General features: G+C 49.4%; 1 protein-coding gene across 2 annotated transcripts in view; it reads right to left on the bottom strand.

The window, feature by feature from the left end:
- Window positions 1-3,770: 3,770 nt before the first annotated feature.
- The window catches only part of Cnnm4 (cyclin and CBS domain divalent metal cation transport mediator 4), a 37,839-nt gene continuing 27,997 nt past the window's right edge, over window positions 3,771-13,612 (bottom strand). The window contains exons 4-8 of one of the 2 annotated variants that reach the window (XM_029480158.2): window positions 13,034-13,203; window positions 12,631-12,727; window positions 11,159-11,221; window positions 6,785-6,963; window positions 3,771-6,167 (exon numbers count right to left, since the gene is read on the bottom strand). In XM_029480158.2, the coding sequence (XP_029336018.2) occupies window positions 5,970-6,167; window positions 6,785-6,963; window positions 11,159-11,221; window positions 12,631-12,727; window positions 13,034-13,203 (707 nt within the window). In that variant the 3' untranslated portion in view covers window positions 3,771-5,969. The remainder of the gene's footprint in view (window positions 6,168-6,784; window positions 6,964-11,158; window positions 11,222-12,630; window positions 12,728-13,033; window positions 13,204-13,612) is intronic. The other variant, XM_021165423.2, reaches the window with a different exon arrangement.

Raw genomic sequence — 13,612 nt, 5'->3', positions numbered from 1 at the left:
ACTGCAGTTTATTCTGATTCCTCGGGCTGAGAAAGCTGTTCGAGAGGGTTCTTTTTGTCCTTATTTTGGAAGACACCTGCATGATCAGATGGAGCGTTCTTCGTTCATTGTATGTGGTCTTTATGGGATTAGCTTCTCTATGGGTATCCCTTTTTTTTTTCTCTCTCTCTACTTTCTCCCTAAATGTCCTGTTGTTCTGTTGTGCAGAAGATAATGTGCAAAAACAGGCCCTTGAGGAAAGACCAGGAGGGAAAACAGATGGTGAAAATCTCTGTTGTAGCATGGTGGAGCAGCATGTCTGTGAGCCCAGCAGAGGCCAGCCTGGGCTATATAGTGAGATCCTGTCTCAAAATCAAAACAAGGAGAGAAATTGCTCCGTGATTACATGGGTATGAGTACATGCTGCTCTTCCAGAGGAGCCTCGTGTGGTTCCCAGTACCTCTACTTAGGTGGTTTACCACCACCTGTATCTCCAGCCCCAAGGAATCCTGTGTGCACACACACACAGACAAGAACTAAGCAAAGCCCCCCTGAAAGTCTTTACAAAGTTGGCAGTGACTCTTCTACATTGTAAACTCAGAATGGTGGCTGGCAAGTCACATCTTTGCTCCCGTTTTTTATTATCCGAACAATGCTATATGCCACAGGAAGTTTTGCCTCTAGTGTTTTCCTTTTTAAAGATTTATTTATTTATTATATGTAAGTACACTGTAGCTGTCTTCAGACACTCCAGAAGAGGGCGCCAGATCTCGTTACGGATGGTTGTGAGCCACCATGTGGTTGCTGGGATTTGAACTCTGGACCTTCGGAAGAGCAGTCGGGTGCTCTTACCCACTGAGCCATCTCACCAGTCCCCTGTCTTGCTGCCTTTAAGGACAAAAGTCCCAGAGCTGTAGAGTGAATACAACCTTTAGTTTTCACCGTTTCTCCGAGTCAAGATAAAATGCTGACGCTGAGACCGAACAGATGGTGTGCATGCAATGAATCGTGTGTTGGAAGCCATCGGCCGGCAAGGGACAGCCTGCAGGAAAGGAAGTAGGGGCTCAGGAGACTTTTCTTCTCTCTCTACTTTTGTTTTGAGACTAAAAACCTTGAGTGAGGGTTGGAGAGATGGCTCAGCAGTTAAGAGTACTGACTACTCTTCCAGAGGTCCTGAGTTCAATTCCCAGCAGCCACATGGTGGTTCACAACTATGTGTAATGGGGATCCAATGCCCTCTTCTGGTGTGTGTCTGAAGACAGCTTCGGTGTACTCATATAAATAAAATAAATACATCTTAAAAACAACAACAACACAAACCTTGAGTGGAAGAAGATTGAGTAAAATGTCGAAAACAGCAGATGGTCTTTTAAACTGTCTGTGTCTGAGCCCATGAAGAATGCAGGCTGCTGGAGTGGCCGTTTTCGGTCCAGAGCGTTCTTCCTCCCTTTCTGGTTTGTCGCAACTTCAATGGAGATGCTTGACTTGCACTTAGGTTTCTCGCTGGTGCTCCCTGGGACATTTCCCTTAGTGGCCACCTAGGCCAGAGCATCTCTTATTTTTAAATCAAGACATTTATTAAATAATCTTTATTATTTAAAAGTCGTGACTACTATATAATCCTGGCACCCAGGAGGCAGAGGCAGTTAGGTAACTTATCCCGAGCTTTTGTCCCCGCCGGCAAGAACACACTCAGTAACTGAAATTCCAGGGCCAGCCTGGGCTATACAGAGACGGTGTATTAAACAAAACACAGGCTGGTGAGATGGCTCAGGGTGTGAAGGCGCCTGCTGTACCAGCCTGGTAACTAGAGCTCAAACCCTGAAACTCATGCAAAGGGAGGAGAGAGTCAACTCATGTCCTTGGAATCCACACATCCCACATGGCATACGTGGGTGTATACATGCAAACATACACATACAAACATTTTTTTTTTCGAGACAGTGTTTCTCTGTGTAGCCCTCGCTGTCCTGGCACTCACTTTGTAGACCGGGCTGGCCTTGAACTCAGAAATCTGCCTGCCTCTGCCTCCCAAGTGCTGGGATTAAAGGCATGTGCCACCACTGCCTGGCCAAAAATCAATTTTAAAATAATAATTTAAAAAAATGTAACAAAGCAAAAACCTCATAAATGGGGGCAAGGTATGATCTCCCTGGCTAGTTTGTGCATCTTAGCTCCGTGTGATCTTCATTTGCTCATGTGACAAGCATTTCCTACACTGAGTGTGTGCGGGGCAGGTAACTTCCCAAAGGCTGGAACTCTGGCAGGGACAACAGCTTCCACCCTCATGGTGCTCATAACCAATGCTGGGATACCAGGAAACATTTTAAGACCTGGTTGGGGGTGGGTATGGGGGACTTTTGGGATTGCATTGGAAATGTAATTGAGGAAAATATATAATAAAAAAATATTAAAAATTAAAAAAAAGACCTGGTTGGAAGTGTTATAAGGAGAGGACGAGGAAACATTGAGGAGATGATGCTAACTGAGATGGAGGTAATCAAGGAGGGAACATTTGAACAGAGGTTGATATGAGGGGCAAGCCTTATAAGGTCTGGGAAGAAATGTCCCAGAGAGAAGTGACAGGAGGGGCAAAGGCCTCGGACAATGCTCTCTTCCCCACAAAGCTAGAGCAGCTGGTATGTCGCAGGGGTTCAGCACCAAACACACTTGTGATGGGCAACAGACGGCTCCAACTTCATCCCACCCCTGTACACACATTTCTACGTTAGCCTTTCATTTGGGGTATTCTCTCCATTGCCTACCCAAGTGCTCTTTTTCCCCTGATGGCAGGGCCTTCCTTTGTAGCCTAGGCTGGCCTCAAATTCACGATGCTACTGCCTCAGTCTCTTGTGTGCTGAGATGACACGTGCCAGCACGAACCGCTTACCCAGGGTACTGGAAGAAAGGAAAGCAAATGGAGACCAGCCAGCTCAAAAACAACGTTACCAACCAGGGCTGGGCGTGGCGGCGTACGTCTCGAATCCCAGCACTTGGGAGGCAGAGGCAGGTGAATCTCTGAGTTTGAAGCTAGCCTGGTCTACAGGGCGAGTTCCAGGACAGCCAGAGGTACGTAATAGAAACCCTGTCTCAAACAAACGCAACATGGTGGTGCATGCCTGTGACGCCAGCACCCAGGAGCTAGAGACAGTGGCTCACCACCACATGAGACCAACGTGGGCTCCACACCGAGACCCTCTACCAAGCACAAATAAAACAACTTCCCATTCCAGCCCTGCTGGGTTCTCCAGCCTTGGCGCCCAGGACTGCACATGCTAGTTCTCAGCATGTGTGCTTGCCACCAAAGGGTTCCACAGCTGAGCTTCTGAGCGATAACCCAGGCAGCACAGCAAGGAAACCTTAGGTCTGCCATTTCAGATGGACACTCCAACCCCCAAAGCCATCGACATAGACAAAGTCGTTTCTGTGTGTTGTGAAACGACACCATCCTACTATTGCATGGAGCCCAAACAGCCCTCAGCCCCCAGAGCGGAAGGAGGGCTATTTGTTCATTGGTTGCTCCATTCCAACACTCACTAACAGAATCCTATGACATCTGACTTATTTGCCCTGCATGTCTGCCAGCACCTGCCTCTCCACAACTCCTGTGACAACTGCCTTGATTATATATACTTTGTAAATTACAGTTCTTCTTGTATTTCCCTTCCAAATGGTTCTACAATACTCAACTGCCCTTGTCCTGTCACAAGTGACAGCTAGTCACTTCTGTCTCTACAATATACAGCAAATAGTCCAGAATCAAAATACCAGAGTTATATGCTCACCAAAACTTATATACATTTCATTTTTTATTACCAATCAAAAATAAAGTCCATATATTGTTTAGCAAATATTATCATTGTTTTGTGACAAAAGACACAAGAGTCATAACAACAAAACTCCCCGAGAGTCAAACTCATAACAATGCCAAAATAAATCACAAAAATATACAAATTAAAATCTTAATGCAAAATAAATAGGAGTCATCTGCTATGGCGGCTGTGACTTGCCCACCCACTTGGATGCTGTCTGCGGAGTCCTCCTCTGCTGGGAAGACATGCAGACTGGGCCAGTTCCAGGGTATGGCTCTGCCCAGGAACCAGAGGCTGGAAGAGGAAGTGAAAAATTGCACCGGGAGGAGGAAGTCATCAGACCAGTAATATTTGGAAACAATTATGACCCTCTGCAAGAAGTGATTCTAAATGAGGAGGGGAGGGGTGGGGATGGGTGGAGCCTGTCTGTAGGTGGTGACTGGATACAGAGAGGTAGCTGTGGAAGTGTGCGCACCTGCTACGGTTGCCTCACACCCACCACGTGGTTTTGCTCTACCTGGCACTTAGGTCTCTCAGGAACACAGCTAGGCACCTTGTCTAGAGACCTGGGAGCATGCTGCACCTACAGAGAACTAAGAGTTTCCTAACGAACTAGAGGTCTGATGCCTTTTTCCCTTATCATTGAGAGCCACTGTCACCAGGCTTCTCGGAGTAAATTCTGTGAGTGGAAGAGACCTCAGGTTGGCCAGGGGTATAGGGCACCCTGGTGCATCCTACGAGTTAGGATTCTCTGGGCACACAGACAGCAGAGTACATGGGGTGACAGGACTCCACTGGCTGAGGAAAGGAGTGAAAGAATAAACACAGATGGCCCGTGCTCCCGCTCGCCCGTGCTCCCGCTCGCCTGGCTCTGATACTCCAGCTCCATCCATCCCAACAATAGATGCGGCCCTTGGTCCTCCAGCCTCCCTACAAGAGACATGTGCAGCTCTGCCCCATGGCCTGAGTCTACTCAGGTTTCCCAGGTGGCACTGGGGTAGGACTGCTCTGCAGTGCCAACAGCCTGAGCCCAAGCTTAGCATTGCCCTCTCATAGCAGGTCCTTAAGTGGGAGTGAGCTCAAGGATCCTTAGCTAGCTATGCAGGCAAGGGAACAACGCCCCAGCTTTGGTGGCTTTCAGTCCCCCGAGGGACCAGGAGAGGGATAAGTCAGGAAAGGAAGCTTGCTGGGTGGACTGCTGAGTCCTGACTCTCCTTGCAGGTGAGTGGGTAGGAATAACTGCTGACACAGATCTTCCTATCATCAGCCTCAGCCTGAAACCACAAGCAGTGCCCAGCAAGTCACTGCTAATGCTGATGCTCCCCCTCTGAAAGAAAACCTTTGGTAAGAGTGAAGCCATAGCCAGGAAGCAGATAGGCAACTGCAGAGCCAAAGACCACGCCCAACTCTTGGAGCCAGACCCTTCCAGGAGAAAACTGGCCAAAGGGGTAGCTGAGAGCCAGAGCTCTCTAGGAGAGCCCCTGAGCAGGCGTCTAGATCATCACTGGATCTGGCAGTTAAAGACAGATGTATTCCTCTCCGAGGCCGGGGTCATCGCATCCCTGATGCGTTGCTCAGCACTTCTCTATGACCTCAGCCCGCGTGTCCCGCAGTTGATGTCATTATCCTCCCAGGAAGCCCCTCCTGTGGGCTCCAGGCCCCCACTGCTGCAGAAGAGTGCCTCCTAGAGTGACAGACACAGGCTGCAAGGTCTCAGCTGGAAATAGGCTATGGCCATTGCTTCCTGGGGTGAGGAACCCTCCTCTCCTTTTAAAGTTTGTGGGGCTTCTTGGAAAAAAAAAATTTCTTTTTTTTTTTACATAAAGTTCCTTAACCCTGTCTTCCCTTCCCCAAATGATATTTTTTAAAAGAGGAGCAATGAGCCTAGCTTAAAACTTCTCTCAGTGTTTAAAAAAAAAAACAAAAAAAAAAACAAAACAAAACAAAAAAAAAAAACCCAACCCAACAGCCTTTGCTCACTAGCTGGGCGGGGCAGGCATCATGTCAGAGCTGTTCAGAGGTCCCCATCTGCAGCTAGAGCCCCTCGACAGGGATGTCTGGTTGCTCAGTCATGCAGGATATCTACCTGCACCCCTTCTAGCCTAACAGGCTCCTGACTTCATGTGGGCCCACTGGGGAGACCCCCGCAGGGTGGGCGGGAGTCCCCGGGCCCTCCTGTCAGATGGCGCCCTCTTCGGAGGCTCTGTGCAGCAACGAGTTGCGTTCATTGAGAAGAGTCGTGGTCTCGTCCACCGGGGGCAGCTCAGGCCTCTCGGTAAAGTTCTCTGAGCAGGTGGCACAGCCATCCAAGGCAGGCTGGGGGCTGTTGTCCATGCGGGAGGCCATCAGTCCATTCTGGTACTGCTGCCTTGTGATCTGCAGAGGACGGAGGAGAGAGAGAGAAAAGGAGTGTAAGATGTGAAGACTCAGCTAGACCTGGCCGGGAGAGATGTGACCAGGTGGGGTCTTCTAAAAGAGCTGGAAGAAAAAGTGTTCTTTCTAGGGACCAGCAAGAGGGATCATTAGGTAAACCCACCTGTTACACAGGCTTGGGCGCCCAAGTTCATTCAATCCCCAGAACCCACATAAAAGTGAACAGAGAAAACTCTGCTCTTTCTTTTCACTTACCTACCTACACACACACACACACACACACACACACACACACACACACTCGGATATACGCCACCATCACCATCATCATCATTATCATTAAATTGTTGTAGGCCAGGCGTGAGGGTAAATGTCCGGAATCCCAGCACTCAGGAGGCTGCAGCAGGTGGTTTTCAGAGCTTGTGGCCAGCCTGGCCTACACAGGCACTCTGTGTCTCAAGAAAACAAAACTACAAAGCAAAAGGGGAATGTAGTTCTGTGGTGCCGTGCTGGCCTGGCAGGTAAGAGACTCGGGTTTAGAGTAGCCACACTGCCTCCAGAACGGAGCCATGTAAGTGCGAGAGGTGGGCCAGCAGAGGTGGGAAATGAGAAGCGCTTACCTTAATGTACTGCAGGTCTGTGAGAGCCCGCACACTGAAGTCAGAGACATACTGACCCAGAATGCAGCTGCCAAACTGGTTGCTGCCTGCCAGGGAGGAGGACGTCAAGTCTGTGCTGCGGTCCGGGTAACTGAGGGAGGCTGAGCGGCTGAGTGGAGTTGGGTGGGCTGGGGACCGGTCTGTGGGGACAGCAGATAATCAGCACAGAGCCTGCCCTAGGCCCTGCTCGAGCTCCCTGCCCGACCTTGGCCATGGATGTTAGGGACTCTATCAATGTTCCACACAGAATAGGTCACAGTTTTCAGGGCCAAACAGGAACACGCACATGGAAGCTCTTGCTGCACAGGGTCAGTGAATTACTGTGCTTAAAAGTGTCACATGATAAGTACTAAGGATGCCACCCAAGCAAACCAGCCAGGAAATGAAAACCAAGACAACATTTATGGCCTCAAACCCCTCATTAGTCAAGATAACAATGATTTCCCACACAACAGACAAACCATCCTGGTCTAACACCAACTTACACAAAATGACCCTGCCTTAAAAAAAGAAAGACCAGGAGACGGGCTGGCTCCGTTAAGAGAGCTCGCTGCATAATATAAGGACTGGTGTTCAGATCGAAGAAGCCATGCATCAGGTCTCGTGCCCCACCAACATCGTCAAGAGATCTGATAACTTCTGGCTTTGACATAGCGGTGCATGTGTACTCATGCAGACACACATGAATGAAAAAGTAAAGTGATTTTTAAAAATTGAGACAGGGTGTCTCTATGTAGTCTTGACTGTCCTGGAACTCACTCTGTAGACCGAGCTGACCTCGAATTCACGAAGATCTATCTACTTGCCTCTGTCTTCCAAGTGCTGGAATTAAAGGTGTGTACCACCACCACCCAGCTAAGTAAAATAATTTTTTAAAACGTTTTTGAAGCAAGGTCTCATTACACAGCACAAGCTGGTCTCTGATTCACCATTCTCCTATCTACTGCCCAAGTGTTGGGATTATAGTCGTACAGTATCATAACTGCCTTAAATTGTATATACTAAACAAAATACAAGTATGAAAAAGAACAGCTGACTTGCCCATGCCTGTAATCCCATTTTAGACTAGACTCAGCTAGTCTAATCTTGTCTCAAGAAAAAGAAGACACACAGCTTGCATCCTCGCTATGAATCCTGCCCAGGAACATGATACCTGTCAAAGGTGTGGTCAGTGTAACCCCAGCCCTGGAATAGGATAACTGGCCCTTGTCCCAGAAAGCCAGAGGCTCCAGAGGTGGCATAGACCTCTCTACCCAGGCAAGGGCAGTGACTGGAATCCAAAGGAAGAACAAAGAAACAGAGGCACTGAGCTAGCCCATCCTTGGCTCTTAGCACTGAGAACACTTAGAGGACACTGCTGTACACAGAGACACTAACTCTGAAGAGTGAGGGAGCTTGCTTGGGGCAGACCAGAGTGGGCTCATCCGCACTGCTCTAAGTAGCTATGAAGTTACTAACCACTGAGTTAACCACAGTGGAGACAGAATGCTGGACCCAGAGACTCAATGGACCAATAGAGCCTTTAACAGAGTAAGACTATGCAGGTGCCTCTGTGTGGCTTTGGTTGTCCTTTAGAAAAGCCTAGGAACATACACAGGTAGCAGCCCCTCTACTAAGAGTAAAAAGCAGAGGGTCACTGGAAGGCCATGTGCAGGAGCAAATGTAAACAGAAACTCTGCCTAGGTCCCAGGGAGAAAAGGAATACTAGCATTATTACTTAATATTTTCACACTCACCACCAAGCCTAACCACCTGAGTACCATTCCCTGGACCACAGGGTGGAAGGAGAGAACGGACTCCCACAAGTTGCCCTCTGACCGCCCACATGCACCTGTGCACACTTGCTTGTACACATATACATGCAAATAATTGTAATAAATTTAAAACATTTCAAGGTATTTGAATGATGAGCTATCCCTTAGTTAATACTACCACAACAACAGGGGCGGGATTTGTTTGTTTACTACAGTACTGGGTATCAAACCCTGGGCCTAGAACATACTAGCCAAAAGCTCTAGCGTTGAGTGTCCCAAGAACTGAATTTAAAGTTCCCAGTGCTACATGCATTCATAACCAGCCTGGGCTACATAATGAGCTCCAAGCCATTCTGGGCTACAGAATAAGACCTACTCTTAAAAAAAAAAAAAAAAGTGAGCATTGTCAGGAGCCATGTGGCTGCTGGGGACTGGACCTATACACTCTACAAAAGCAGTTAGCACTCTTCTCAACTATGGAGCCCTGATCTTTATATTTTTAAAGAAAAAAGAAAAAAGACACATTTTGTGTTCTGTCTGCATGTACACCTACAAGCCAGAAGAAGGCATGAGATCCCATTACAGATGGTTGGGAGCCACCATGTGGGTGCTGAGAATTGAATCTCGGGAAGAGCAGTTAACTACTGAGCTGTCTTTCCAGTCCCTTAATATTTACCTTCTAATTTGTGCATGTGCATGCATGAACATGCATGTGTGTACTGTGTGCACTCATGGAGGTCAGAGGACAGCTTTCAGGAGCCAGCTGTCTCATTCCACATGGATTCTGGGGACTGAGCTCAGGCAAGAACTGTCACTTCCGAGTCTTCTCGCCTGACCCTGATGGCGATTTACAGGAGTGTCCATTTTAGATGCAAACACCAGGATTCAGGCTACGGGTGCATAAAATACCACCCATGAAACAATAAGAACAGAAGAGGGAGGGAGGCTCAAGTCAGTGAGTGACAACTAAGTCACCATCTTATTATTTTAAGACAGGGAGTCAGAATAGTGTGGTATAATGAGAAACTTTAAGAGAAAAGTTCACATAATGAAGGTAAAGATCAGGGCTGGAGCAACGCTCAGTGGGTAAGAGCACTCACTGTTCTTCTGAAGATCCCGAGTTCAATTCCCAGCATGCACACAGCAGTTCACAACTGTCTGAGGCTGTCTCATGGTGTGCAGAGGCACATTCAGGCAAAGTACCCATATATGTAAAATACGTACAGAAATAAAACTTTCAAAAAATAGGGCTCAGTGGTTAAGAGCACTGACTGCTCTTCCAGAGGTCCTGAGTTCAATTCCCAGCAGCCACATGGTGGCTCACAACCATCTATAGTGGGATCCGATGTCCTCTTCTGGTGTGTCTGAGGAGGGCTACAATGTACTCACATAAAAATGAATAAATAAAGCCTGGCAGTGGTGGTGCACGCCTTTAATCCCAGCACTCGGGAGGCAGAGTCAGTCGGATTTCTGAGTTTGAGGCCAGCCTGGTCTACAAAGTGAGTTCTAGGACAGCCAGGGCTATACAGAGAAACCCTGTCTCGAAAAACCAAAAAAAAAAAAAAAAAAAAAAAACTTAAAAAAAGAAAAAGAATAAGAGCAATCAAGTATAGTGATAAAAACAAGAAACATTGAGGGCTGGGTGGCTAGGTATGTAGCTCAGTAGTAGATACTTGTCTAGCATGTGTGAAGCTTTGGGTTATGAGGGAGGGGGATAGAGAGAGAGTAAGTGTGTGTGTTTGTGTGTGCGTGCACGCGCACATGTGTGTGAGTGTGTCCTGAGTTGGTCCTGACCCATGCAGGGCTCCCCAGCTTGGTCAGAATATGAGGGTGGCCGGCTCCTTCCCACATCCCTTTGGTTGCAGTGCATGTGAGGGTTCAAGCTCAATGTCTCTAACTGCTCCCATGGTTCCTGGCGAGGCAAAGGCCAGGAACAGCACCTGGCAGAGTAGCTGCTGGTGGGAATGTCCCCTTTTAGTTGTTACAGAGAAAAGAGGGATATCACAGTTGGACCCCATTATCTTCTATATCAGCTCTCGCTCCCACTGCCCCAAAGCTCTTAACTGGAGACAGTGTTAGTCCCATGTTCCGAGTGAGAGGAAGACGGGGATGGGGCTTAGTTAAGAACAGCAGATACAGATTCAGAGGGACGGGCTGACTGGGGCTGTAGCCTCACTCCTTAGGCTTGAAGAAAGGCTAAGAAAGCTGAGGGGCTGGCATGCCATCCTGCAGAGGCATGTGAATGGGCTGGAGCAGGGTGTTAGCCACTGGGCTGTTTGTTCAGGCTGAGCGTGCTCACCTGGCTTGGTATGGAACAATCCCCTATTCATCTGGGCAGTGCATGCGACTGTGTTTCTGCTGGGTAATTCTTTCTCCTGGACTGATGGACCTTTGGAATGGCCCTTCTAGGACTGTGGCAGACCCATCCAGAAAGTGAACTCTAGGCCATGTAGAGACAATACCTATTAAGAGTCAGGCTAGATCCTAAGTCCCCAGGTTCCTAAGGGAGCCATTAGTGCAGCTGCAGTACAAAGCTCTAGCAACAGGTGGCGCTGTGCATTTCTCTAGCATGCCCCATTACCTGAGAGCCAGGAGAGCAGGGAGTTCAGTTTGCCTGTTGAACACCCAGCCTGCACAGGAGGCACTGAAGCAACAGAGGAGGAAATCAGTGACCTGGAGGGGTCACAGACCCCAGAAACAGGATGGAGAGGAAGATTGATGGTCTCAGGCTACTTCAAGCAGGGTAGGGTGGGAGTGGGCCAGAGTCCCATCTAAGGGACACACTTAGATAAGAAAGGTGCTGGGGGTAAGGATAGACCAAGGAGCTGTATGCAAAAGTGCCTGGCTTCAGGATAGACCAAGGAGCTGTATACAGATGTGCCTGGCTTCCAGCCACTGTTCATTAGCACTGGGAGCAGCCCCCCAAGCCCTTCTGAACAAGATCTCCCCAAACATTAGCTGGTACCTACAGTAAACATCAGCTGGTATCTACAATCTCAGCATCAGGAGGCTAAGGCAGGAGGAAAAAGAGTCCCAGGCCAGTTACAGAGCAAGGCCATTCCAAAAAACCAAAACTTCCCAAGCAACAAGACAAGGATGCTCTGGCAGGGGCAGCTCAGTCTCTGTTAGACATGACAGGTGCGGGCGCGGTACATCTGCTTTAGAGCTCGGCTTGTTTGCCTTCCATCTTGACCCCAGGAGCCTAATACCCCAGCTCATCCTAATGCCCAGGCAGAGGATGTAGTGGTTAACCTGTGTGATATTCACGGATGCCCTGGCCCTGTGCACTGGGAGCTTCTTGTCAAAGGGAAAAGCGTGGCACAGGAATCCCAAGAGCTACAGCAGACACCTCCTGGCATAGCCTGTTCTACACACCAAGTGTGGCTTTCATTCTTCCCCCTGCAGCAAGCTGGCACACCCCTGCCAAGGTCAGAGTTCTCACATGGGGGAAGACTGTTGGGGAGGGGTTGAGACCTGCTAGGATGTGAGGTTCTACCCTTCCCCAAAATGACCTCCTGAGTCACCCAGGACCAGAGGTCATCCTTGGGGGACCCAGATCGCAATGCCTGCCCAAATCTGACCAAAATGCAGTCACTGAGGCCCTGAGAAAGTCATCTACAACTTTCCCAGGCAAATCAGCTCTGAGCCACCTACCGCCCAATACCAGTCTCCCAACTCCCCAGGTGTCACGCAGTCCTTTGTGTCCCCCCATCCTACCCGGATGCTTTAGTTACGATACTCCAGTGGCTCCATCCTAATCTCACCACAATGTCCGCAGTCAAAGGCAGGTGCTCCCTTTCGTTTCTAAAGCTCATGAGCTGCCTGGCTCCCGACCATCCCTGACTGCAGACCTTCCCGCAGCAGCTGGTCCCCCTGCTGCTTCAGGACACCCTCTGCTCCTCTCTTGTCCCTCAGCCTTCCAACAGGAAAGAGGCCATTCTGTTCCCTTAGGCCCGGCAACTCTGGTCCTTCCTGCCTCCTTCTGCTCTGAGCCATCCAGGGCCCTTACTTTGCAAGTATTAGAGAGCTCCAGGGACCTGATTCACAATTCACCTGGGGGTGCCATGGAGAGTGCCATGGTTCCATAGTACGAGAAGGCGCCTGTCTCAAACTTCATGTTCTCCTTGCCTGCTTCTACCTCCACCTTCCCCTGAAAGAACATAGGGTTAAGGTTAGCGTGGCTTGAGATGGTGTGAGGCCTGTGTGGCAACAGGAGAGGGGCTAAAGCAGGGCAGAGCACACAACAGAGAGGCATAAACGCTTGGCTACAGTGCCCTGCAGCATTCAAGGGCTTGACCTGTGGGCACAAGAGTGGCCTCTCGGAGATGACACACAACCTGGAGCAAGCACACTCAAGGGTAGGCCGTAGACTCTCTCGTGGTTCATCAGAAGGCGAGGTGCAGGTGTGGGGAGGCGTGAGTAGCCTGCACACTCAGGCCTTGGGTCCGAGGCTCACCTGCAGGATGAGGACGAAGCAATCTGCCGGCTTGTTCCGGGTGTACAGGTAGTGGCGAACGCAGTACCTGTTGTGCTCATTGAACCTGAGCTCCTGAATGACATCGGGGTACTTGAGCAGCCGGAGCAGGATCTTCTCTGACATCAGAGAGGGGCTAAACTGGGGCACCTCTGCAGGAGAGAGACAGGACTTCACAGGTGCCCGCCCGGGACGGGCGGCCAACATGGACGTGACCATGCCACTCTGTACTAAGATGGCTTCCTCCCTGCGTGGGCCCTTTCTTCAGCCTGCACCTCCCTGGCAAGTACCACGCTTGGCTTCTGCTGCTTAGATGGCACCAGCCAGCCTCCACAGCTCCGGTACAGCAGTCCTGCCGTTTGGCAGACTACTGAACGTACGTGTCTCCATTTTCTCATCAGGGAGATAGGGACACGACTTCCCTGGGTGGTCTCATGTTTAAGTGGTACCACAGTAGAGCACTTCAATGCATTCTTGGCTGGTGCGTGTTAATTATGTGTTCCTACAATGACTACCCTGCGTCATATCGGAGAACACAAAGGAAAAGGGGGTTGACCGACA

Source organism: Mus caroli, unplaced genomic scaffold (genome assembly GCF_978045245.1).
Source record: "Mus caroli unplaced genomic scaffold, Mus_caroli_1 scaffold_1, whole genome shotgun sequence".
NCBI lineage: Eukaryota > Metazoa > Chordata > Mammalia > Rodentia > Muridae > Mus > Mus caroli.
Note: the sequence above shows the minus strand (reverse complement) of the source record. Positions and strands in the feature narration are given on the sequence as shown.